The sequence below is a fragment of the Harpia harpyja genome, chromosome 2 (genome assembly GCF_026419915.1).
Source record: "Harpia harpyja isolate bHarHar1 chromosome 2, bHarHar1 primary haplotype, whole genome shotgun sequence".
NCBI classification, from domain to species: domain Eukaryota; kingdom Metazoa; phylum Chordata; class Aves; order Accipitriformes; family Accipitridae; genus Harpia; species Harpia harpyja.
Window position 1 is genome coordinate 1,165,631 of NC_068941.1, and position 27,066 is coordinate 1,192,696.

At 45.5% G+C, this 27,066-nt stretch overlaps 1 protein-coding gene and 1 long non-coding RNA gene across 8 annotated transcripts in view; one reads left to right on the plus strand and one right to left on the minus strand.

Annotated features, from left to right (window-relative positions):
- USO1 (USO1 vesicle transport factor) overlaps positions 1–7,603 on the plus strand; it is a 35,592-nt gene extending 27,989 nt beyond the window's left edge. For all 7 annotated transcript variants that reach the window (XM_052811655.1, XM_052811682.1, XM_052811663.1 and 4 more), the window contains 8 exons: positions 227–348; positions 1,369–1,507; positions 2,805–2,968; positions 3,340–3,429; positions 4,221–4,307; positions 5,160–5,258; positions 5,731–5,946; positions 7,158–7,603. In XM_052811655.1, the coding sequence (XP_052667615.1) occupies positions 227–348; positions 1,369–1,507; positions 2,805–2,968; positions 3,340–3,429; positions 4,221–4,307; positions 5,160–5,258; positions 5,731–5,946; positions 7,158–7,235 (995 nt within the window). In that variant the 3' untranslated portion in view covers positions 7,236–7,603. The remainder of the gene's footprint in view (positions 1–226; positions 349–1,368; positions 1,508–2,804; positions 2,969–3,339; positions 3,430–4,220; positions 4,308–5,159; positions 5,259–5,730; positions 5,947–7,157) is intronic.
- Positions 7,604–9,198: 1,595 nt separating this feature from the next.
- Positions 9,199–27,066, minus strand: part of LOC128152946 (uncharacterized) — a 50,049-nt gene continuing 32,181 nt past the window's right edge. Inside the window, exons 5-8 of the long non-coding RNA XR_008238795.1 lie at positions 23,837–23,977; positions 11,908–11,990; positions 10,870–10,899; positions 9,199–10,736 (exon numbers count right to left, since the gene is read on the minus strand). This is a non-coding gene — a long non-coding RNA (uncharacterized LOC128152946). The remainder of the gene's footprint in view (positions 10,737–10,869; positions 10,900–11,907; positions 11,991–23,836; positions 23,978–27,066) is intronic.

The window sequence follows — 27,066 nt, forward strand, 5'->3', positions numbered from 1 at the left end:
ACCCACTTGCTGTTCTGAAAGTGTGTAAAGCAGTAAGTGTGCGAACCTTGCTATAAAAAATTTGCCATTTCCTATTTTCTTAAACCTGTTTGTGACAATTGTTTTTTCTAATGTGCAGGTTGAATTTCTAAATGCCATTAATTTAAACTGGGTGAGGCTGTGAGACTTGTGAGGGCAAAAAAGATATGGGAACTGGGCTTAAGTTGACAGAAACTGTTTTTGACAGGTGTCATAAGTAAAGCTATTTACAAGTCTAGTGAGGAAGATAAAAAGGAGGAGGAGGTCAAGAAGACATTGGAACAGCATGACAACATTGTGACTCACTACAAAAAAGTCATTAGAGAGCAGGTAAGAGGGAGTTGCGCTGTACATGTGTCTCCAGAAGGTGTTTGTTCTGGCTTTCAGAGGCACTGCAGTGCAGCTCAATACCTGATGTTCTAAAAGAAGTAACAAGGAATCTAGCAATGCAGAAACACTTCTAAAAATACTTAAGCCAAGCTGTGGTTCAACTGAAATGTCAGTGTTTAGAATACTGATGAAGTTTAGTTCTTTTCCTGGGGTACATTTGCTCTTTCCTGTGTTTAAGTGTTTCTTTTCAAATGAGTAACTGGAGAACTTGCAGCCCTTTGCAAAGGGATGTAATTCTTAGTTCTGTGCTCTTACTGTTGAAAAGATGATGGATGAAATGTGGCTGAATGAAGAAATGAAGTTTGTCAGTCAAGTTTCGGTATATCTGCTGTGGCTGGACTCTCAAAAAATTTTTTTCTAATGGTAGTTTGCTTGCTTTGTTGCCACAGCTTAGACTGAGAAGTAGAGGAGCAAAGCTAATTAACTTAAATAGCTACCAGGGAACTGAAGCAGGTGTTTTTAGTTTAGGGATCTGGAAGGGACACAGAGTATAGTGGTACATATGGAATTAAGGGGCACTTTGGAACTGCCAGTGAGGCTTTATTGAACATGCGATGACTGTAATTACCACGACTTCTTTAAAGACTCTTGAAGTGGATCAAATGCGTGCAGGCTTCAGTGTGATGGAGAAAAACTAGCGTCATCAGCTTCCATATATTTCCTTTTTCTCTCTTCTGCTGTCCCTGGTGTGGGGATGCTGGAGGTCTCCTCCAAAATATTCAGAAGGCATTGGTCTGGTGTGACAGGCCTCTTCTGTCTTCCCCAGGCTTTTTTTGTAGGAATAGCTATCTAGGTTTGCATGAGGCTTTTCTGCTAACCTGTCACAGGTAGCACTGACAGTATCACAAACCAGTAACATGTAGTGATCGAGTTTTTTTTGTCTTTATTTGCCTTCCTGGCAGTATTGTATTCAAAACTGTTATTACTCCTAAGTGCGTTTTTTTCCTTCCCCTGTCACAGGACCAGGAGCTTGAAGAATTAAAACAACGAATTAACACTTTAACGTCTCAAAATGAACAGCTCCAAGCAACAGTTACACAGCAAGTGTCACAGATCCAACAGCATAAGGACCAATATAATCTCCTGAAAGTACAACTAGGTAGGCTTCAGAAAGAATAATAATAAATAATCTTGCTAGTGCAGAGATGTTTTGTGATCTATGGCAAGCTATGGAAAAACTCCAGCAGACAACCTTCTATCACGTCAGGCATGCTGTTTTATGTTCTGCAGCTTATGAAAATTTCCCATAGAGATAAAATACACTTTTTTCAAGTTGGTATTGAGCATTGCAAACACTTTGGTTTAAGCATCAGATTTGCTCCATTACTAAAAATACTAGGTTTTGCTTTAAGTGCCTTTAAACTTACAGAATAAAGCACAGTGAGAACCGAGAGGACATCTTGAAAGTGTGAATGAGGTATAATTTTTTTCTTGCTTTGTGATTAACTTTTGGGTCTCCTGAAATAACATTGGTGTTTTCTGCAAGATCTGTTTGACAACTTGAGCTAGGGCCTATCTGCCATGTAGGTCTGCTCATGGGGAAAACAAGCACCTGAAGACGACCGCTGTAGACCAGACAGTTCACTTACGTGGACACATAGAAATATTGGGGTTAGCAATAGCTTCTGACCTGACCTGGTATCACTTTGGTTGCCTGTGATGAAAAGCAAAGCCTTTCCTTGCCACCCTAGCTGCTTTCCTGCAGGTGTGCCTGCTGAGGGGCGAGAGCTGAAGCTTGCTGTATGAACTGTTGGCTACTAGAGAGCTGCTGGTAGAGGCTTTCTACACTTTTGTTGTCTGAAGTTAGTCCAAAAAGGTTGTTGCCTGTTCAGAGTTAGAACGTGAAAGGATGGGCCACGGTATGTGCTGAAGTTTGGGTCTGTGAATGAAGAAACGATTTAGGGAAGAACTGCAGTATGGCAGATGTGCAAGATGGGGCCTATTACTGCCACTAGAGAGATTGCTAACTGAATGCTTACATCGGGACAGTATATTCAAGTTATTCCAAGGTCAGGATGCCTGATAAGCTGGGTATGACATGATTTCAAAAAGTAATTCTGCCTTCAGGATTATTTAGGATTAAAAATACAGAAGGAAACAATTGTCCTTCAGAATGATTTGTCTGTGAACTTAATTTGGATGAACTGAATGACTGGAGCAGCATGCAGGTGCAGCTACAAATACATAATTGAAGGAATGGCAAATTAGAGCTCTTCATTTAGCTTTTTTGATAGAGAGTTCTTAAAATACTTTGCTTTGGTTCTCAGTTTAGAATGGCTTGTATTGCCCTGTGAAGCGGTAGAAGGATGGGCAGTAATACTTTGACTGATCTGTTTGAAGCGAACTTCAAAATGATGTTGGTGTTTGTGACCTTTGTTATAAACTCTGTCTTTTAGGAAAGGACACTCAGCATCACAATTCCCACAGTGATACGTTTCAGATGAATGGCATTCAGACGGAAGAAGTGAGCAAATTGAAAGAGGAGTTGGAAGAATGGAAAAACAAGCATGAACTGCTGCAAGGGCAGTTACGGGAAAAGGATTCTGTGATTGAAAAATTGGTAAGCGCTAACTGTCTCAGCAGAACTTGATGCAGTTTCCAATTCCTGTTTTCAAATGTAGCCTGCCTTAAGCTGTGAAGTCCTCATGATGGCCTGCTTGTCAAAATGCAGGATGATGCAGGCTGCTTTTATTTTGCGCACGTTTTCTGCATTTGATTTAGGGAAAGATGCTTTTGCATCCACCTTAGAGGAGACCATCCAGCTGCTCTTGTGTAACTGGAGAGCTTCATGATGTGCCATTTCTTAGCCTGTTTGCACCTTCTCTGCTGGGAACTTCAATCATGCAAATACACAGTTTGCTTTGTGTTCTGACAGCATGACTATATTTAGTCTGTCTGGTTCTACGGCTGATTTTCCTGTTGCTATTACAGAAGTCCTCACAGTTGGAAATAGGAACAACACAGCAGTCTTCACAGACCAGCAAATCTGGTGGCTTGGAGCACAATAATGAACTACAAAAGGTGAACTCGTGGTATTTCAGCAAAGCTGCAGTGAACAGTGGTAGCTCGGGATGGGAAGGGAGCTTTGCCAAGCTTGAGGGAGGAGCATGGATTCCTCAGCATGTTGATGTTTTTAATGGCGTACCTTTATGTGATGATGGTAGTAATCTTGGAGCATCAGGATTATGCATCCAAAAATGAATCAGTTGTTTTCGCTAAGCAAGTTTGAGCCAGCAGAAGACACTGCAGCTGACTCTTCAGACTTGCAAAATATGTTTATTCATTGCAAAACATACCTTCAAATGTTGATAGGACAGCTTCCAGGTATTGGATGTACAGCATAGAGTAAGTGTTTAAATATGTGCAGATTCAGTAAAGTAAGGTAGCTCTTGCTCAAAAAATACCTAGCAGAGTTGCTCTGATTAGACAAGTAATAATGCCTAGATTGGTTAAGTCATAGTGAGTTTCTGCACCAAGAATGGTAATGTGTAGAGGATGCTAATGGGAGTGCTAGTGGTGTGAAACACATTTATAAACATGACTGTGGCTCAGACAGGTGCCTTGGTTGACCATTCCAGAGAAAAAAGTTCGTAAGAGCAGGGTAGAAAATGGTGCATGTTGCTGAACTAGTTTTGTCGTCTTGAGAAATGGTTGCTGTGCTCTCACTGAGACAGAGATGCAGTTTTCCTCTTGCGTATGCTAGTATGAAGCAGTTAGTCTGGTACCATTTAACTTACGAAGAATTTAATGTGAATAACTACTTTGCTTTATCAAATTAACTTATAAGTATGTTTTGTCTCTGTTTCCCAAAGGAATTAGAAATGCTCAGGAGTCAGATACAACTACAGTCTGCAGAAATCTCTAAGCTTCAGATGGAGAATCAAAAGCTACAAGTAATGGTACCAGAGAAAAAGTTCCTTATTTTCTCTTTGGCAACTAAATCTTGAAGACTTGCTTTCCTGCTTACACTGGGCAGAATATCAAGTGTTAAATTCAATGTACAGATCATTTGAGAGAGGAAGGCTTTTTTTTTTTTTTAACACTTATGCTGTCAAAGTCTTAGCTGCTCTGATACAAGGTGCCATTGCATGTGTGTTGGCCCTGTGTGGCCATGAGGCAAAGGCACATTTAAGTGCTCCGTGCTGCCACCAGTTGTCAAGACAACCTCATTGCCACCCTACAGACTGCCTACCTTTCCTAGAGCTTTGGCTTAAATGTAGTACAACTGGAGAAGAAATTGTCTTGAATGCGTGCCATGTTGCAGTTTCAGCTGTAAGACAGTTGCCGTGTTTTGAAAATACTAACTTTGGGTAGGGCTGGCTGTGACTAAACTATTGCTGTTTTTAGTAGTCACATATGAAGATTCAGATATTTAGCCTAATTAAAAAAAAAATCTTTGGCACTTAAGAAGCATCTGAATGAAGGCTGGTGGTCTGTAACAGACAGGGTCTGCCTAGACAAAAAGAACCTAACAGTCGCTAATATTTAGAGTGCAACTTCTATGAAATAAGGGTTGCCCCTTGTGTTCTCCTTTCTGTGTGCATGTGTGTTATGTCTTTATTGAGACCCCAGGAATCACAGATCTGTTTCCTAATGCTTTGCAGTGCAGGATGTATGTAACTACCATACCTTGGCTATGCTGTAAGAAGAAAATATGCATTTAAATTCTACAGCTGATTGTATAATGTCTTAGCTTGTTGTCTTTATATTTGAGACATTCGGTGCTCTGATGCTGAATTTCTTGTCCACAGAATACAACTGCAGATCCTGTGTCAGGAGACAGCAGTGCAAGAGCAGCAAATAACTCTGAATTGGAGGGACGCCTTGAGCAAGAAATAAAAGAACTGAAGGTTGGTAGTGGGTGAACACCAAACCAAGGCACTTGATACTCAGCCATCAGTTAGGGGGACTTTTACAATAGGGAAGGCTTTGGGTTCAAGTGGTTTGTTTCCTCAGCATCTGAAGTGTTTCAGGCTATGTAGGGGAAGCTGGGTGTGTCTCCTCCATTTTTCACTTGGGAAATGTAGGCCTTGTCTGCTTTAAAAGAGTTGGTAAGGACAGTCTAGGAAATCGCTTTAGTGTGACATGGACAGTCCAGTTGGGCTGGGAGGAAGGTAGTCACTGTTAAGACATCTACCTATCTTATTCCTGGTTGGTAGTAAGGGGAGTTTGGGTAAGGAAGTGCATGGGAGCAAGGCCACAGGGCACTTCGTGGGGTTGGAGCTGGTACAGGTAATGTATGGAATGTGTTTGTAGGAAACAAGGCTTCAGCTGTTCCTATGCTTATGGTCTAACTTGGTGGGGGATTTTTCCTGTTGCCAGAGTGAAGTCAAAGCCCTTTCTGAGGAAAAAGAATCACTAAAACAGCACCTGGATTCATCTAGTAGTACAGTTGCTATCTTGCAAGATGAGAAAAGTAAACTTCAGCAAGAAGTTGCAGAATCAAAGAAAGAACAGGATGATCTTCTGGTGCTTTTGGCTGATCAGGATCAGAAGCTATCTGCACTGAAGATCAAATTGAAGGATCTTGGTGTACCGGTAAGCAAAACAATGGGCTGAATGAGTTTTCAGGTCCAAGGAAAGTCTGAGCAGTCTGGGTATGGCAATACTTGATCCAGTAAGTCTGGTGAGGCATCTTCCTATAAATGGAGGGCTGTTAAATCTACCAGGGTTGCTTTCTCAACTTACATTGGCAGCCACCAATAAAAGATGATGGCTGCCTCTTGAAAGAAGTCTTCAGCTTAGGGATGTTGAGGGGTACCTGCCAAACACCTGTGAGGAAAAGAATGTGTCATGTATGTGTCTGGAATGATACCTGACCATGTGCCTGGCCTTGCTAGGGTTTATCCTGGCTGCCAACTAGAAAGCAGGTGATGGCCTCGTTACAATCCTAAGGGATTGTTCCACAGATAAGACAAGTGATAGCTAGAAAGCTGTAGTCTGCTTCTTAAGCAGCACTGTGAAATGTCAGGGCAGTTTCTGGGAGCCTTGTCTTCTGGGGGGTTTCTTGGAAGAACCCTTGTGACTTGCAGCTGGACGTGTGACTGGAAGGTGGACAACAAGCTGTTGTGCTGCAGTTACTGTGGCTGAACACCAGGCTCGAGCCTGGGTTTCCTACTGGGAGACAACTGTTCTGTCTTTTACGCAGTCCTTCTTAAAGGAAGGATTGCATTTTGGTTGTTAACAGTCATCTGGTTTAGCTTCACCTGCAGGAATAGGTTTTAAAGAGTGCGGTGTGCAGAGGCATTATTTCTTTTGAAAAGTATTTGTAGCGAGTGTATATTCTCTAAGTGTAGCTGAGGAATCTTTTGAGTCTGTTGACTTTTAAATGACTAAATAGGGAGACAGTACCCCGGAAGACATTAGCAGCTTCACTCGTGGCATTGCAAAGCACTGGACGGACACGTTTTCCTCCTCAGCCTGTCTGGTGAAGAATGCGGGTTTTAGTTGATGCAGCTGTCCAGGAAACTGAAGTGTGTATGAAGTTGCTTATTTGAACGTATGGGGCAGAACTGATGGTGCTGAATGGCGGCTGTTGTTCCCAGTACTCAGCCATCCTTAGTGTAAAACTTAAACTGTGTGATGTTACAAGATAACAAGTGCCTTTATTAAGCTCTAATTGATACAGCATGGTAATTTTAGGTTAGCTTAAAGCTGATTTTCACTCCCTCAGTGTTTGTCTTGCCTTCAAAAGGTTGGATTAGAGTAAGGGATGATAACTGCTCACAACAGATCTTTCTTCATTTCAGGTTGAAGATGAAGATGATATCGAATCTGGAGATCAAGGGGACGAAGATGAGGATGGGGATGAAGAGGAGCAAGACTAGAATGCTTTTGTGTGTTACCATGAAAACTAGACTGCATTGGGGGAAAAAAAGTATTATTGGTATACAAAGCAAAACATCTGCTTATGAGAAACAGATGGGAAAATGGCAACTGTGGGACTAGTTATGAGTTACTGAAGTGTTTGAAAACCCTTCATACTAGGTAAAGCAAACAAAAATCACTGTTAAAGTTCTACATGAGTATCCCAAATTGTACTTGCTTAGAAGTTGCTTTAGACACTGTTTAAAGCATGGGGATGACAATGTTGCTGCCTCAGTTCATTGTCACGGACGGAAGTTCTGTGCATTTGTCTATGGTTTTAACCTTCTTGAACTCTTAACATAATTAAATACAAAACTATTTGGTTTAACATCTGTCAAATGGAGTCATTGCCCCTGCCTTCAACATGGAGCTTTAGTGTAATATGTGGCTTCCTTCAAAGAGCAGGGGTGAGGTGGAAGGGTGGGGGCGGAGGCAGTGTATGGGGGCCACGCTGCAGGCCTTGTGGGCTGGTTCTCCAGGTGTGAATGAACCTGCACAGCGTCGAGTGCCTTGACACCTGATACGGCTGCATTTGGAACCTCCCGGGGGGAACCGCAACGCTATGCGAATAACATAGAAAAGGTTGCACAGAAACTTGTGCTAGGAAGGTAGCATTTTGAAGAAGAATCTCTATGGAAAAACGAAGACCAATACACTCTTTCTAAAGATCTAGTGTGCTACCCAGCCAGCATAAAAATAAGTAAAAATCTCGTTGACTACTTCAGTAAGGAAATGAAAACCATTATGATTTATATAACTTATTGGTTCTTGATGAGTGAATAAAAGATAAAATTTTAAAAGAACAAACTGAATACAGTAAATGCTTTAATTTCATTTTTTGGTAATAAAAATAGGTATGTCCATTTAGTACTCATTCATTTAATTTTCTTGTCCTGTTTTAATAAAATGTATTTTAATACACATGTAAAATTGTCTAAAACCAGTCTAGGGTGGCAGTTGAAATTAATAGTATACCAGGTGCTGGGACTCTTACACGAGTGTATGGGAGTGCTGGTTCAGTTTTTGCATTTTTCAACAATATAGACTTTGGTAGCTGCTTACCTGCCTTAAGACTTTTTTTTTACTTTTCTAAATAAAATCATTCCTTAAGTACATGATAATTTGAGGAAGACCAGTAAAGAAAGACTTTTCGGAAGTGCTCTCATACACTAAAGTGGGTGCTTAACATGAAATGGTTGGAAGGAGTAGTTTAAATAAGCTCCACTCTTGCACAACATCCTTGAGCAGATTTTTGGAATTGGGAGGGAAAAGAGCCAAGGATGAGAAGCAATGGTAGAGTAGGAGCTGAAAGATGCTCTGTGTGTGTGTGAGCTTACTTCTGTACAACAATGCGTGGTTCTTATCTTCGATGTGACTTGCTTTCTGCTGAACATTGCATGTGAACAAAGAGCTGGGACCAAACAGCTCACAGGTGTTACCCGTCCACCTTAACTTTTTCTATGCAAAATCCAAGAATGAGGGCAGAAGAGTGCAGGCCCCAGAAAGCTATTGGAGATGTCTTTGCCATGTTTTTGTACGGAGCAAGTGTGACACAGATTTATTGATAAGGGTACTTTGATTGTGAGGCAGTACTTGCTTTTTTTTTTCCCCTAAGGCAGGAGATACATAAACTACAACAACTAGAAAAGCCAGCATGGAAGGCCTGAAGTGCTCTTGCTGCTTGTTCAGTGATGTGAACAAGTGCTAAAAGAATTGACAGCTTTCCTGCTTGCAAACCCTTGTCAAAAACGCATGGTGTGACTTTAGCCCCTTTTAGTGACTTAGACAAGTCTCTCTTCCTAGTATGACTATACCCTCTTCTTCATGTGAAACAGAATAAAGAAGATAACTTGTGGCCGTTGTTCAAGTGGAAGGTGGTACAATAGCAGCAGTGACAGCTAAAAAGGTTTTTGGCTTTTTTAATTTTTCAGTGCTAAGAGGGGAAGTGAAGGTTATTTGCTTTGCTAAGGGGGTGCCGGACCTCTTGCGCCAAATGTGATTGAGTGATATGTGACATTTAAAGTTAGCAGTGGAACTAATAATAATTAGCGTAACGTAACGCCTAAGCGTTCGGTGTTGGGACTTGGTACAAAGTTGAAGTGGTATGCTACAATCCTTACAGATATTACAGTCACAAGATGGGATTTTTTACAAATAGCTGAAAAATTTCAAGTACTGTGCTCTCTCTGTGTGCATGGATATAGGCTGGTATTTTTTATCTCTTGAAGAGTCTGTTTGTGAGTAGGGTTCTTCAGGCACAATGCAATGGGAGTCTTTAAGCATGCTGCCTGTAATTTGTTAAAAGAAAAAAATTAATTTAAATCTGGACTTTATGGTAGGGGTTTTATAAAATGATCTAGATCATTTTAGTTGTCGGGTCCTCTAACACTCACATTAGGTTAGACTTGCCTAAGTTGAATTTTGTCATCACAATGTCTTCTGCAAGCCTTAACCTAAACTACTTGTGAGTGCTGGAAGCTATGTGTACCTTTCAGATTTTCTTTTCAGTGCATTTAAGCTTTAGGTAGTTTTGGTCTCATTTACTGTTGTATTTGCTTGCTACCATGTGCTGCCTCACCTGACCAGATTCAAGGCCTGTTAACTATTCCCACTAGACCTTATTGCAGTGTGGTTGAAACATACAATTGAGTAAGCTGGTAACCAGACTGGGGCTGGAGCTGTCCTGCTAGTTTCAACGTCTCTTACATAAATGGTATTGGTAAGAATCGCAGTGAGATTTTTTACGCCAACCCAGAACCGAATGTGGGGGTTCCTAGAGGTCAGTGAGAGGTCTTCTGATGTAACCAGGGCTACAGCTGGACTTGCTAGACATGTAACTATACCCATGGAAAGGAAGGGCATGCTCACTTTTTAAGGAGTGTACGTTTGCACTGATTCAGTCACTAGTGTTATCACCTGAAGAAATGGGAGCTCCTTTCTGTATGCCTTGGGAAAGTCAGTCTTAAAAATGCCATTTTTTATGAACCCTGTTAGAGGTGATGGCTTCAGTACCCAGGTGTCCTGCGAGCGTTGGCATTGCCATTCACTGCTGTCAGCAGTACCACCCCCAAGGAATTGGTGGCAGTTTGTCCTACTCTATTTAGACAAGACAAACCTACTTATTTATATTTGCATGAACCTCTTCCCCCATCAATGTCAGCTGTCCTGTGAAGCAATGCTTTTCTTTGGAAGTGTTGGATCCTTCAGTAGAGACCAAAGGTGGCAAGGGAGAAGGAGTGGTGTCGGGAAGCCTCATGGCTTTGTCATGTACGGAGAGCCCGGAAAGCCGATGTGGCCTGTAGCGCTGGCCCAGCGGGGAAAACTGCTCTTCCCTCCCCCTGTCCCGCTAGGTGATCTGTGACCTTGCAGTCTCTTTGTCTATTCTACGCACCTTTTATGTTGCCCCAGATGTTTTCACTTTATTGTCTTCTGGGTGCCTTTCTGCGAAGTCTCTAAAAATGCTGTGGGCAGAAACAAACAGATATTTATGTAAGTGGTTCTTCAGTATGCAGTCATGCCCTAGGAGGCAAGCGTACCTCTCTAGAGTAAAGGGAAGGGGAACAGAGAAAGGAAGACAGGGGAAAATAAACGAACCTTTTCCTTACACTGATGAGATGGAATCACCTAAAAAATAAGCATTAACTCAGAGTCAGTACGTGAAAGCACAAGACAGGTGATCGATGGTCTGGCCGGATCTCGATGAGGAGCCGTTAATCTAGCAACCTTACCTAGACATCAGTGCCACTCCCAAAAGGTGGTATGCTACAGCATTTTTTTCTTGCCATTCTCTGCAGTGTTACGCTTGGGAAGTTCTTCCTTTTGGATGCAACTTCAAAATGTTTGAAGTCACAAAACATGAAGGAAGAGATAACTAGGTGGGGTAGGAAGTTCAGGAGACAGACAAACTGGTTACAAACAGGTTTTAAAGAAGCCTGTTCAAAGTGCCTTTCCCAATTAGAAAACCTGTTTTGTTGATTATTTTATTGCACCATCCTAGTAGTATATCTTCCTGCTGGTAGTAGACGGGTCTGGATTATAACTGTATTATTGTCAAATGGGTGGCCTTTGCCCAGAAGGTATTCATTTGACTGTGCATTCTTGGCTGTGTCATGAAAATTAGATTTATTCTTAATTTTTTGGAATCTTTTCTTGTCCCATCATGATTGGGACATCGTGAATGCAGGGTGTTTTTCCTCACTCTGCACAGCGTTTGGATCCTTTCCACGTAGTTTCTTTATAGTCAAAGGAATCAACTGGTGACAGTGAGAAGGGAAATAACATCATAGATTTCTAGGTTGCTTGTTGCACATACTGACATCGATACAGATAAACAGGCCAAACAGATACCAGGAGTGAAGAGCCGAAGCAAGTAATTCTGATTACTGTATGCTAACAGTAGAATACCATAACCTACTTGGAGTCCAGAGCTGGTGCTTATGTGCCACGTCCAGACCAGGCAGTGTGGATCCCTTCATATACACCCTTTTCAGTGCAAGAGTTTTCAGTAAAGGTCCAGCGCTGCCTGGTCTGAACATGGGAACTCTTCGTAATTTCTTTAAGACGGCTGCTCCACCATTTTCTGGATCAGTTGTTTGCAAAGTACAGACTTCAGGGAAGCAAAAGCAGCCTTACCTGTGTTACGCAGCCTCTGCCTGCCGCCGGTCTTCTGCACGCTCAAAAATTGCCAAATGCTCTTCATTTGTTTGAAGTTCTTCCTAGAAAATAAAATCAAAACAAAGTGTTCAGCAGCGCATACAGGCTTAAGACATTCCCCAGCCTGTGCCGTGCTCAGGTAAGATGGGTGTGGGTGTCTGTGAAACACAGCTGCTCACTAAAGCCCTTCTGCCAGCTGTCAGCGCGGTCAGTGTTCGGCGGTGGGAGCGGGACTTAATGCTGGCAAACCTGACACCTTGCGGGGTGGGCCTGGTGCCCCCATACCACCTGCAGCGTCGTTCTCCCTTCCATCAAGAGGATTTTTAACCGTTTTGCACTCCCCTGGCCACCTTGCTCATTGAACCGATCCATCCCATGAGCAAGGTTTGCCATTGTCCCACAGGGTCGTTCCTCCTTCAGCCCCCAAGAGACACTGGAGGAGAACCAGGACCTTTTTTTCCTGTTCCTTCTGAGTGCCCAAGTGTTTGCCAAACAGCATCTCCACTTTAAATAAATTGCTGACTGGGTTACCCCAGCCTCGTGCATTCATGAGCAAAGGGACAGCAGTTGCAAATGAGAATTGCCATCAAACAAGAGAGAAGTCCCTGTGGTTGGCTGAGTTGTGCACTTTTCTTTTCTAGCACAACTCCATTGTGAAAAGAGAAGCGAAAGACATTTTTTATTTGCTCACTATCTCTCTCAATTGCTATTTAAGGTGGGACTCTGTCATACTACTTATTTCTCTCTGTTGTACCACTGGGCACATTTCTAAATCACACCTTCTACCTGCATGGCACTGTTGTGTGCGTGCATTTGCAGTCTGTATGAAACAGCCTCGCCAGTGACCCTTTGCAGAAATGGGTGTTGGGAAGTGACAGCTACAGCTTGAGTCCCCACCAGGCCACACGTTCTAGCTCACCTGGCATGCCGATCCTACTAAACTGATTTTTGAAAAACCACACGCTCTCTCTGTGGAGGCAAGTGGTGAATCTATGTCACTAGATAGGTAATTGTGGCACTTAAAAACTGCTCTCTGCTGGTTTTATAGCCCTGTTGTGAAGCCTGTAGGTTTTTCCATATATATCTGACTCCTTTGCTCCATGAAGCAGGTGCAGAACATGACGTTTATTTGCAATGACATTTCAGAAACAAGAAATGGGTCTGGACAAGCCTGTGATCGCTTCCTACCACTTATATAAGAAACCAATAACCTTATGACACTGTTCTTCATAAAGGACATCCTATTGGGAGCAAACTGTGATGCAATGGACTCGGATCCTGAGGCTGATGTGAAGGTCAGGCCAAGCCTGAAAATACCATTGGTGCGTAGTGTTGCGCCTTGAAGCTGAAAAATTCACTGCTGGGCAAAGAGGACACAGTCAGTGGTCATTAACGGTTGCTTGCAGGCAGCACGTGTTTCACTAGAAGCAGTGTAATAAATCAGAGGGCAGACAGCCTGCTTGATTGGAGGGAGATACTAGTGCCAGTCAAGAAGAGCCGTTGCTCTTCAGTCTGGTGCATTTACACACGGGAAGATCCTTGAGAAAGCATGTGCTCTGGGGTTACTGTTACAGAGGGGCCTCAGACCAACCACCGTGACAGCAAGCGACAGATGAGCTCAGCACCAAGGAAAATGAATTAGCCCCCATCATCAGTGAGACCTGAGGTGCAGGACAGCTGAGACCCCCCCCAGCCACGTCAGCAGACACAACCGTTGCAGCCAGATCCTTATCTCCTTACTGACCTGGGGTGTTGAGGCTATGTGATGGACTGGGTGAGAGAGGTGCTTCCCAGCTCACAAGGCTGACACCAAGCACACAGGTCACAAAATCAGACCCAAACTACAGGAATGAACCGTTTCTGACTCTTCTGTTGCGGCATCTCCATTTAGGCAAGGGAAGACCAGTCTGACTTTTATGCCAGTGCCTGGAAGTGCCACCAAGAAAATCAACAGGGCAGTATGGAGATGTGCTCTGCCCGCATCTAATACAGTCAGCGCGGGAGGACTACGCCCCACATCCAGAGAGCGAGGAGAAGGCTCTCATCTAAGTTTTACGACCAACAAGGGGTTCCCAGAGCTTCCCTGATGGCTGCTGAGTTGTCTGGTGCAGCAAGGGCTCTTGGCAGGGCAGGGATTTCTAAACACCCTGTCTTACACCAAGGAGCCATGTGGTAAGCCCGAGGAAGGCAAGTTCTGCATCCACAATACAAAACCAGCTTGCTCTTCAGCTTCTTGGCTCTCCATCTGGGCCAAGTTGGGGCCAAAAACAGAGCTGGTACCTACGCACTTCTCAGTTGTGCTGGCCCCGCTTTCCAACAGAGCAGGAGCCAACTTGCAGAAGCACACAAGTCTAAGGAGAAGCTTTGCTGGCACTTGCATGATTCTAAATTTGCTTCTTGAACTCCCGATCGCCTGCTCCTCCCCCTGCAGACAGATTCGTTGCCTGTATCTTAACATATTTCCAGGGATCTTACCTGAAAGACCTTTCTTATTCATGCTGTATTATCTGACTTACCCCAAGTTTTAGCCTGTCCCCTCTATTCATACCTCCTCTTTCAGAATAAAGTGCAGAGTGGAACAAAGGGTCTGCATAGCTGCTGTCTGCAACTTAAGACACGAAATAGGTGTGAAATGGTAGCATCTCTGCCACCTCGGTAGAGGAGAGGCCAGTTTGCCGCATGCTCACAGCTCTAACTCTACAGGCTCCCTCCGTGGTGTGTACTTACGCCAGTAAATCCATCACGGATGTGGACATTTCACTGGGTAAAGAGCTTAGCTCCCGGATACACATACGGTCCTAAGGCAAAGGAGAAATGGGGCTTCCCCACTGGCTAGGGGAATCCTGAGGCATGTACTAGTTTAAGCTATCAGTACAAGCCTTCCTGCACCTCATTTGGTGACAGATTCTTGCTGCTGAACACTCACAATGAGATTCAGTCTCAACTGAGACCAAAGTACAGCCAAATGTTGTCTTCATGTCATCTCCCATGACACAAGCAAGTTAGGTGATGACAGCACAAAGTCGCAAGCCGTGTCTCCACCTGCCCTCCTGGGGGACCCCTGACTCTCATGCACATGCTTTCGGCCCCAAAAATGACGATGCAAGGGACAGCGGGTTTGCTGCAGGCTGCATTCTTCTCCTGGTGTCTCGGGAGGGCGTGTGTGTGGCTGGGAGGGAGAAAGCTGCCGAGGTAATTAGTTAGACCTTGTTTATCCTTAGGCATGTCTCTCTAGCCATCTGGGCCTACCACAGTGATCCTGGGGAATGCTTTGCTACCAGGCGTCCTGCTGCTCGCCGAGCTCCAGCGTGGCCACCAGAGGTCACGGTGTTCACACGCACGGCACGGAAACCCAGCCAGAGCAGCCCTGAGCTGCCGGCTGGAAATCCAAGCGTGGCATCCCATGGAGGTTACACGAGTGGAAGGGTTACCAAGTTAGCTAGACGGTTGCTTTGGGTTTTAAACAGAGCTGTAGGGCAAACAGCTATCATGTAACTTACTCTCCTGCTACCTAAAGTCTAGTAATTCTCAACCTAAACGAGTTTTAGCAGCTGGCACAGTTTGAGGATGCAAGTTTATCTGAAACGAGAGCTTGTAATGGAACTTGGGTTTGGGCTTTAGCTGCAGAGAGCGTGTTGCCCTCCTGAGACAGAGCAGCCAGTGGGGCCGTCCCGCACAGCAGCGTGGGCTGGGCTTCCCGTAGCCAGGATCGGGCTCTACGGCAAGAGCTGTGCCGGCTCCAGGGATGCACGTGGGGAGCCTGCACCCGCAGGAAGGCCTGTAGCCTCTGAAATCCTGGGGTTTCTGTTGTGCACTTGTTAAGCAGCAAACAACGCTCTTCTGTGGAATTCCCCAGTAAAGATGGACAAGCCTGGCGGTTTCGAGGTGGTCGGTCCCCTTGTCCCTGCTCCTTAGGCAGAACAGAAAGAAACCTGTTTATGCTCCAGCTGTCAGGCTGAAGCCAGCGCCGTGTCGACTTGGGTTTAAACCTTCCAGACTCACATTCAGCATTGTGGTGACACGTGGAAACCCGAAAGCCTGTCTTTCGCACTCCTCGATGGAGAAGCAACTGTCTAAGAAGGAGAGTGCTGGACCGAGTTAAAAGACCTGTTTTGCCTCTGATCCACTGGGCGACCTCTGCAGATGAGCAGCTTGATTTGCCTCGACCTCCGCGCAAGCTCCTTTCCTGGGCTTTTGCAAACTTCGGTGATGCATGTTGTGCTGTATGTGGATATGGAGCCAACATCTCTGGCTGTGGGGCTCCTGGGAAATGCTAGTGAGAAGGCAGGCGCAGCTAGCTCCCAGGCTGAGGACAAGCTCAGGCGTTGTGCTGCCCTCCCCATCATCTCCCCTCCCCTCTCACTGGCTCATTTTTGTTAAATTGCTGCTCCTGAGTTCACTGCAAGGTGACTAGAGGGCTGCTTGTTTACTTACGTCTCAGTAAATGAAGTAGTTAGTAAAAAATCACCCAGGCTGAATGAAAAGCTTTATCTGACCGGAAATACCAGCACACTTGAGATCACACAGGGTGTGAGTGGCAGGCGAAAGTGTTTGAGATACCTTGTTAAAGGTTTCTGAGCTGTTTTAAAGCACAAAATGGCAAAAAAAATCTGGAAATAAAACCAATGCTAACTCGTCCACATTTTTCAGTGCAAAATGTGTCAATGTCTCTCTCTGCTCACACAAACACTAGGAACCAGAATGGACTGCCTGAAAGGTTTAAATGCAGAAAGTCGTTTATTTGTTGGGAGGATTGTTTTTCGGTTTCTTTTCGGGGGAGCTGTTTTCCCAAACATCTGTTGGTGGGAAAAACGTTCTCCCAGGTGGCTAGAGAAGGGAGCATCTGTTAGGATGCCTGGTGAATGAGCAAAGGGCTTCTCCGTCCTGTCACGGCCACAAGTGAGTGCAGGAATAAGGGAGGCTGCCAAGGGTCTGATTTACCGGAGCTGCCTGTGATAGAAGGCAGTCGGTTTTGGCCCAGAGCAGCAAGCAAAGACAGCAGGTATGGCACCCCAAGGCGACAGCAGCAAGATGCTCTCCATGCAGTTTAGTTCTCCCCTGCTCCCTGCAGCGTAGCCGCCCCAGAGGGTGCACAGCGAACGTGCACAGGGGCTGGTGCTGTGGCTGGTGCAGCAGAGGCGGGGACAGAGTAGGCTCTAACAGAATACTTGTAAGGGTAACTAACTGCTCCCTTCTCAGTAGAAATGGACGAGGCTGTGTCAGCCCGCCCAGATGTACAGGCACATGCCAAAGGTAGAGTAGAAACATGCCAGACTCACTCATCACTCCAGGAAATCCGCTTGGATAAGAACAAACTTTCTCTATTATTTTTTCAAAATCTCTCAGACACCTACACTCAACTTTTTGTCATAAGCTGTCTGGAGCTGATTTTATCTTGCACGCTATGCACTTCAATGGGAAGGAAGGGGGTGATGGTTGGGCAACTGATACAAAGCTTCCACTCTGAGCAACCTCAGCTGCAGGTAGCTGATTACTCACTCTTCTTCCTGGCAGGGCCCACTCTACGTCTACCTGCTTTTCAAAGTATTTCTAAACATTTGCGTAGCTGCAGGCCACAGGACCAGCTGCTGTGCCAGAAGTAATGGGGCTTGGACTGAGGTCTGAGGGGCTTGAATCGCTGGGAGTTTTGCCACCTTCTGGGCAGCCCGAGCAGGTCTGCCTTCCTCCTGCAACCGCTACGGACCGAGAGCAACTGCTGCTTCTGTCCCCCATTTTTGTGCTTAGTTGTACCAGAAGAATAACAAGTACTTTTCATCTAGAGGCTAGAAGCTTTCAGCAGGGAGATTATACCTTTGTTCCCAACAATACTTTCAACACCTTATTCTTAATCCAAGACCAGACCTAGCTGCATCTTTTCTCTGGGATTTCCAGCCCATGTGGCTGCCTAGTTCCCACACATGTGAGTGCATGTCCAAAGAGGAATGGGGTAAACGAGGCCCCTCAGGACTGTTGTTCCCAGTTCTTGGCAGGCCATGCTTTGCCCTGGTCACCTGTGTGTTGTGTTGGTGGTGTTTCCACCACAACCGCTGCAGCTGGATACAGTATAGATATCCGTTTGTTTGGCTTGCTTTTAAAATAAAGCCGGGATGCTGAAGAGTGACATACCACTGATGCCACCATGTGCCAACCCTCGGCCTCACACTCCTGTGCCGTGCGCTGCTGAAGCCAGCGTACATCAGCTACGGCCACATGCCACCACTGCGCTGTTGTGGCGGCGAGGTCCCATTTCCACAGGTTGTCCTGCCTGTGCCGACTGACCGAGTGGGCTCAAAGATGTGGCTGTGCCACTGCGCGTGTGGCCTTGCTTCTTGTCTCTGTGCAGCCTCGAGGACTCTGCATTACTGTTCCCTGAATGACGGCTGCTACCGAGCGGTCCTGCCAGCCGTGCTACGTTTTTCTGGCTATGGCTGAGTCAGCGGCCTTGAAGGGCTATCCCAACGACAAGAAGTGTCACAATTTGCACTTGTATATTGTGTGCTTTGCAAGTCCACAGAAGCAGCTGGACTTAGAGCGGCTATGTCAGACAAATGACAACTTCAAAAAAATGCCATTTATCCAAAGCCATGCTCTAGATGTGCACTCCTAGGCTGGTTGCATCATCCGTACAGATCACTGACTTGGCCGTCTAAAGACGAGTGCTCCTCCTATGCACACAGAGAGCGTGCGAGTGTCTGAGCTGGGCCCAGCGCTGTGGGGGAAGTGCTCTGATGTGATTACTGTGGGACTTGAGACAATTTCCTGGTGAAGTTTCATATATGCTTGAGTCACGTCTGCCCTTTGCTCTGGAAATCTCCTGCTTTGACCTCAACAGACAGCAGAAAAGACCAAGTGAGAAATTCCCCCACCATTTCTGCTTTTATCCTTGAAGTGTAGCTTTTACAATGGGGCTGGCTATACGATATTTTTCTTCAGCCTTCAACTCCTGTTTGAATGTTCCTGGTGACGCTCCCAGCTCCTCATCAGAGGTCTGTGCCGACTTCTGACTGAGCAGAAAACGTGACTGTTATTCTTTCTTCCCTGTTGCTTCACGGTATACAACAGGACATTAGTCAAAACAGTTGCTTCCAGGTACCTGCTGTTTAAGGAATGACCTATCTACAAATACCCATTACTTGCAGATTTGGTGCTGTATTTACCTGAAGAATCTCCCAAATGAAATCTCAGGGCAACAGGATTGATGATGTAGCACATCTTTCCATCCCTGAGAAGATGGCAGGACTGAGAGCAGCTGTAAGTCAACATGAGAACAGGAACTGCACAAAGGATCCCTGCTTTCTGCCAAAGCCACTCCTTACATTGAGTCCTCTCTGCCAGCAGGGGAAAGCAGTACCCCTTTCCTTGGAGGATGCTGGCAAAGATGTGCTTCTAAGTGCTCGTTGTGCCCGGCATTCAGCAACGTGCATGAGCTGACTGAAGCTCTGGGGCCTGCCTCAGCTGTCTGCTGACATATAGTGCCTGTGACCCATACCTGCCAGGGGCTGTGGCGCTGCCGGGAAGGAAGAAGCAAGCTCAGAGGGAAGAGTGCTCTTGCAACATGAAGCCCATGCTGTTTCTCCCCGCATCTCTGTGGTTTTCCAGGCAGATTTCCGGGCCTGTGTGTATGTCTTGCATCCACCTAGGCCCCAAAAACCCACCTGAGTCCTAGCCTCCTCAGGAAAGAATCAGAGGGAAGGAAATCCCCGTTTCAAATGGCCTCTCTCTTGAAAGGTCTCAAACCATGCATGTGCCACGGGTATGCTTTCCACAGCGGCCCCTTATGTCCAGTTCCCTCGGGCACAGGTAAGCACAGAGCAAAACAGTTTCAACCCTTCATCTCTCTGTTCTTTGTCAAAAGGACAAGAGAGAACAAGAAACAGAGGATTGCTGGTGTGACGGAAAAGCCACCCTAATGGGGAGAGAAATGGGGACCACCTTGCAGTTGTGGCCTAAAGACAATGTCATTCGCGTGGCCTGTGCGTGGCCCCTTACTGCCCAGCCCTTCCAATACCAACATGGACAAGAGGAGAACACGAGAGGTCCTGCCTGCTCAGTGTTTTCTGGATCAAAGCAGAAGGCAAATTAGGGAGGAAGGAGCCGGCTCCATGCAAGCTGGGTTCTTGTTACATCTCGGAAGACAGTCAGCATGTCGGAGCAACGGGCAGCAGCCAGTGCCTGAGCGTGCCTGGCAGAAGACCAAGCGGGCAAAGACAAGCTCTGTCTACTGAGTAAACGGCGAGCAATCTCCTGTGAGATCTTGGCAGCGGGAGGTATTCTGTAAAATCACAGCTTCCGCTGTGGTGTTTGTTTTGTGTGGAGCTGGGTTTTGTCCCATCGCCGTTGGCAGCGGGGAGCTGCTCGGTTTGTGTGAACAAAGGCACTCGGGAGCCCCTGGCTGCTCGGACAGATCCCAGCCCTCCCGCTGCCTTTTCATGAGCCGAGCACGTACAGCCACCCAGACATACTTCACACGCCACGCAGACCTCAGTGCCAAGAGCTGGTCTTTGACTCAACTGTGCTCCCACTGCCCCAGCCCTAAAGGGTGGAGGACTTCTTTAGAAACTTCCAGCCACGGCAGAATAAAGACTTACAGGTAATACAGCTTCATACTGACGTCCTGCACACCCCGTGCTGAAAGAAGAGTATAAATTAAGAGTACAAGAAGCAGTTTTGCCCTCCTATATCATGGCTTTTGTTTTCCTCAAAGCACTAAGACTCCTGGGAGTCGCAGACCTGACAGCGCTAAAGACGTGATGGCATACAGGGCAACTGCAGCTCTGGCGTGCTTCTGGTCTGTGGGGATTTCTGCCGTCATGCTGAGTACTTTCATTGTATCTGGGCTGTGCTCTGCTGTGGGGAGGGCTGTTAACACCGAAATGCCAGAACCTTAGAGTCATACCTGGTATCAGTGAGGAAACTGGAATGAACATATATTTTCCCAAACCTGACTTCACAGTTTTCCAAAAAGCAACAAAAACAATCACAAATATATTATAATATATATGTATGTGTGTATACATATATACACACGCTTGCTCATCCTGCTGAAAAGCCACAGGTTAGCCAAAGTGAGGCTGCTCTGGATTTAGCAAAAGCAAATCAGATGTGGCAGCTTTGACTTATGTATCTAGGATGCTGTCGGCTAACGCTTTCCAGTTCCTCTCTATGCTACTAGAAAATTCATTACAAGAGGGGCCTCGGAGAAACATTTTGTTATCGTTACTATCACATGAAGTTTCGAACGGGGCTCAAGAAAAGGTGGTGCTTAAAAAGCACCTCGTTTGAATTCATGCCAATGGCATATTTATGATACAGGACTGCAGTGTGTCCTGGGGATGGATTTATGGCATGTGATGGAAACACTGCATCTCGGAGATGGATTTTGCATGAGTATGGATACACACATCCATGACTGTACCTTTAAACTGCCTGGGACTCTAATTAAAATTTATTGCAATGGCTGCAGGTCACATAAAATACCTCCAAGTGCCTCAAAGATCCTTCCATGCTAAGATCTTAGCTGGCATCAGCAGGGTTAGGGGCTACCTCCCTGTCATCTCAGAAACTCCGTACTGATGCGGGGGTTGCTCTTCAGTACCTATCTGGAAAGATACTGCAGCGCTGGGGTTAACTGCACCCAGGACATCCCCAGGGGACCAGTACGTCCAGGCCACAGCAAAACCCACAGCTGCTGATGAAAAGTTCCCATTGACCTGAGAAGCCTGTGGCTTAATATTTGTCAAAATCGTAAAGATCTTTACTGTGGCGTGAAACTTGAAAAGAAACTACGGTAAGAATATATTTAAATACTACCACTGGATGCATGAATATTATTTTAATCTGGTGGATTATTTAGAAGCTCAAAGAAATACACTTTCAGGAAACAAGGATTATCGATTAGATTTGGCAAATACGTTTGGCCAAGTCAAGTACTAGGAGGGGGCGACATTTTTCATTTTCCTTTCATTTTGTTCTCCTATCATTTCATTTCTTTTTAAGGAAACCCTTTGGATTTTTTCCTTTTTAAATGTGTTCATGGTGAAAATAGCTAGGATTAGATGCTGAAAAAAGGAAATGTTTTGGTCAACACCAACCAAAGTTTTTATGAGTCTTCCTTTCACTTTGTTGAAAACATGCTTTCAGTTTGATGCAAAAGATAGTATTTTCTTTGATTTCTTTTTGGTTCCTCCTTAACAAAAATGCCCCTCAACCTAGCTTTTTAAATGCACCTACTCACAGCAGATATATTTTAAATATATCCATTCACAGCCTGTGAGGTTGTGAAGCAGAAACTGAAAAATAAAAGCAGCACTTCTAAGTTGATGCAGCTCTACCAAACCACAAGGCGCAAATGCTGCTCAACCCAAAGTGGACCGAGACAAAGTGCTTGTTCTGCTCAGTGAAGCAGATGGTCGCATCTGAAAGCCAGCGAGTTTCTGTGGCGTGCTTGCTCCAGAGAGAAGGCTGCTGTAGCTGATCTTGTTAATCTTGCATGATTTGGAGCTGGGTAAAAAGAGGGTTAAGCTGGCTCCCTATTAATTCAGAATACACACTGACTACAGGTACTCATAAATACTGGCAGCTCACAGGTGTTTAGGAAAATGGAAGATTTTGGTTCCTCCATTGTGCTCAGGAAAAGCCTTCCTAGTGTGCCACTGATCCAGCCTCATTTGAGGCAGCTTCATGCGTAGACTAGGAATATTTCATGAGTTTTACTTTCTATTTAGGAGGGTGGAGGGTGCTTTTCAGAGTCCGCAGAAAGAATGCAAGGCTTTGCATAGCCCATTGGCAAATGAACAAAGATAGCTTGGAAGCTATGCTCCTGCATTGCTCCCTTTCTTTCTATCTATTTGGTTTCCATTTCTATACTATCAAGGTAATTTTCAGTGAAACAAAACTGAGCAAACCCTCTGAGTCACAGCAGACAGAAGAAGGCGGCACAGACTCAGCTGCCAGGATGAATTCTGCCAGTTGCAGAAGTCAGGACTCACTCCCCCAGTCGTAAAATTAAAAATGAGTTAAACATCCAGCAGGTGTTAATAGAAGGCACGAACCACCTGGCAAACCACAAGCCTTGGAAGAGGTACAAACTAAACGGAGACAGGAAATCCCCCACCCAGCCAGGACCTGGAAGTTGTCTGCACCCGAAGGAGAAGTAACTGGGATGGTTTACTTTAGGTCAATTATTTGCAATCGACTGAATATTAGTGACATTCATTCCCTTAGTTCTACAGTAATGTTATCAAATGAGTGAAAAATCAGCCCTTGCTATCTTCCTTGACCAGTTTCCTCTAACGGGTAGGTTCTCTCCTCTCTGAAGACCTGATCCTGATCTCCTTGAGTCAATGGCACTTCATCATGATGCAGGTGTCAAAAGGAGCACTTCTGCCAGCCAATATCTCTCTATACAGCTGTGTCACAGTCTCAGGGCATTCAGGGCCGGCTGACAGATAAGGAAAGGGAATTATGTCCATGAGCTGCAAGGAAGGCTAAATTTCTATGTAGAACCGGGCTGCGATATTTCAAGGATTGCTGCTTAAATAAAATGTCTTTGCTCCCATCTTTACTATTCCTTCACAGAGATCCAAAAGCTGACAGAGATTACAGGGCAACAGATAGAGGTGCATATTTGACAGATAAGGCAAAACAGTCGTAAACATGGCCCATACTCACAAGGAGGAAGCTAGCTGGGACAACAGTCCCATACTTTTCTGTCTGGCATCCCATTTCGCCTAGCCTGAATGTTCGCTAGAGTAACACATCTTTTCTGAAATCCACCCGCTCTTACTAGTAGAAAGTTTTTTGTTTCCTTATTCACACACCTCCCCTGCCCCAGCATGCCCTTGTTGGTTCAGACTGGCTCCAGCTAACTTTATGCATATTTATCTTGCAGAAACAATCAATCACTTACATTTTCTGGTTTATGGACGTTCTCCCATCTGGCACCTGGCTCCATTACGGTTTGTTGTATTGCGTGACCTCCCTGTCCTCCTGGAGACTTTGCTATGGCTCCCAGCTCTGTGCATCAGCGCCAACAGCCACGGGTTAGGCCCTGCAACAGAATGAGGAAGGACTGTGTCTCTACAACGGCCAGTTACTCCTTTTGTTGTCCAGGTACGCTTTTGTCAGAAAATAGGAACTCATTTTAACTGTCTGCTGACAAAGATGGACTGGGCTGGGTGAACTTCGGAGTTCTCTGGCTAGTGCTACAGACGGGACATAAAACCGATCAGAGAGACACCAAGCGTACACACTTTCACGCGTCATTTTTTTCAGCACAGAAACCACTCACTATGAATAAAGGGGAAAGAGTAACTCAAGGCTTCTGGAGACAGAGGCTGAGGTGGTGACGAGCTATGTTCCTACAAGAGGTATGAGCTTGGTCTTGTTATCTAGTTGTCAGTGTACCAAGGCAGCATATTTGCATTGCAAAGTGTTCCTCATATATCAATGGGTCTATGCAAGGCAATTAGTAAGTATTTTAAAGCTTTCCAAATAAACTTCAAAGCAGGAGCACTTCCTGTTGGTGGGGAAGGGCCGGCTAGGAGTGGGAGCTCTGAATGCCACCTGCTAATCACTTCCTTCCTGTCGCCAAACGTAAAGGAATTGCACCTCTTTAGGTGAGATGCCTTGTGTCAGTTATAAGATCCAATTTGCCTTCTTTCTGGCACTACGGATATTTAAAATGCTCCCTTATTCTCCCAGTGAAATTCACTCCTGGCTCAGGACACCACCGTGTTTCTCTGCTGCCTCCTGACACCACCCCCAGAAACTTGGGTGCCTGATGGGCTTTGGAAAATGATCAAGGCATGCAGCAGAGGCAGAAAGTTTGGCTCTTTGGTAGCCTGAGAAAGCTGTGGTGCTTCTCAAGGCAGACCAGCAATTAGATGAAATGAAAGGCAGTCATTATGTGAGGATGCTCATGGGTTACCTGGCCTGCCTTACACATACCTTCAGTATCTGCCATAGTCAAGTGTCAGATTGCAGGGCACATCTTAGTTTAACTGTAGACCCAGCATAATTACAGAAACATGTATCTTTTGGAAACATAATTGACCCTTTGGAACTGACACACCATGAAGATGAAATTAAGAAAAGCGAGAACGCATTGCAAATATTTGGGCAACTTCCTCTTGGCACATAATTGCTTGTTTCGTGACCTAAAAACCAGTATTCCTTACAGTCCTTCACGAGGGTACAGGTTACTTTTAAACTATTTATAGATGCTTTGATCCTTTCTGCAATTGAGGCGGTGATATACGGATCAACCAAATGTGACATAATTCTTGATGCTGCTGTCTTGAGCTATGCCTCATATGACCTACCAACTCCTCATAGTTGCTGTGGGCACACTTTATCAGCTCCATCTATTGCAGACTTTGAAGAGGTCCCTCCCTAGCACAGAGGATGCTTGAGAAACGGAGGATACCAGGCATGCTATGTTGTGTCATCGGCCCTTGATGAGGGGGTGAGGGAAGTCCGTCTTGGCAGTACTTTTCCACTCGCTTTCCTACCAGGGAGCTGGTAACCGGGCTGTTACGACATGTATGAGCTTTAGCGAGTGAGGCTGATCCTTGCAGAGCCAGAGGTCAGATTTGGCTTGGAATACGTCAGCAGTATGGCGATGCTAACGCAAAGAAGTGAGTTATTTTCAGGTATGAGAGATCTCAGGTGTTCCTTCCCTCCAGAAAGCACCTGCAGTTGAATTGGCATGGACCTAGATAATACATATTCAATGATTTGTGTTAGTAACTCACTGGAGATGTCTGAAAAACATGAGCATTAAAGTCTCTCGAGCCTCTTTTCATTCAGCAGTGACTTTCTGGCATCTCCCATGCTCAGACAGGAGCAAAACTCCAGAGCTGGCAATTTCCCACGGAACAGGAATCCTAAATAACACGAACTTTCTGTTTTGACAATGCAATTGCTTTGTTGCCATAACATTAGTACGTTTCATTTTGACAACTGTGAAAATATTTGTCTGTCAAAAGGTAGGAATGATATATTGCATTTAAGATCCAGGGCAGTATTAAACATAACTGCGAAAAGCAAATTGTAAAACAAAGAAATTCATGAAAATTACAGTCTTTGGAGGTAGGATAAGGGAAGGGGAGCAGTCCCTATGAAAAGGAAACCTGACGAGAAGAAAGAGCAAGAACACCCCACACAAGAGAGCGGTCGGGAAGCCAAGAGGCTGGCTGACAAGCGGATACACCCATCCTGGTCACCACTGGGGCACACGTGCACCATGATGTGAAAGATGAGCATGCTCCTGTATTGAGTCTCGATCCCAGACTGCAGCCTATGTCTCAACTTCCTGCCCCACGAAAATATTTTGCCTTTGAGGAAGTGTTTGTGTGTCTCAAGGGGTAAAGACTGGAATAGAAAATGTCATTTTTTTCTTTTCTATCCAGAAGACAAGCCGCAGCTGGCTTCCCGGGAGCAAGGGCTTGACTCCTGTGTGTGGCAACAGATCTGGTGAGAGACAAGGGAGTGGTGGGACTGGAGAACTGCTCTGCTGGAAGGGCCGTCTCAGGGGGGAGCAGGCAGGGCCTGTAAGAGATACCTCTTGTCTTGTTACCACAGGAGCAGGAAAACAGGCAGAAGGGGACCGAGGATCCCCGAAGAAGCTGAAGATCTACAGAAGGAAGCCGGAGAGGAGCAGGAAGCAGTGAAGGGCCAGTGCTATGTCGAGTCCTTCCCTCAGGACCTAACTCCTGAGATCTTCTACAGGAATAGTTTTGATTTCTAGTGGGCAGAGCTGCCTTGGGTGGTGAGAGAGCAAAGCGGGACTCACATTTCAAGCAGCTGGAACAGTGAACGGCGTTGCTCGATTGACATCCCTATGGATTTGCTTGTGAGGACTGCCGACAACTGCCCTTAGTTCCCTCGGCCTCCTCGCTGGGGTGGGCGGACTGCGACACCAGAGTGATTTAGGGAGCCCTTACCCTCAAGCCACGGGTAGCAGGGGAGGAACTCACATCCAGCTCTAGATCTCAGATACACCAGGCTTCGTTGCTCAGGTTCGAGGATGTCAAAGATGTATCGAGGCCTGGAACAAGCTGCAGGCTTTCTGGACCATGACTTACTGGAAAGAGCTAGTCAGGTTTTGATCCGAGGCAAAAGAAACCCAGAAAAGAC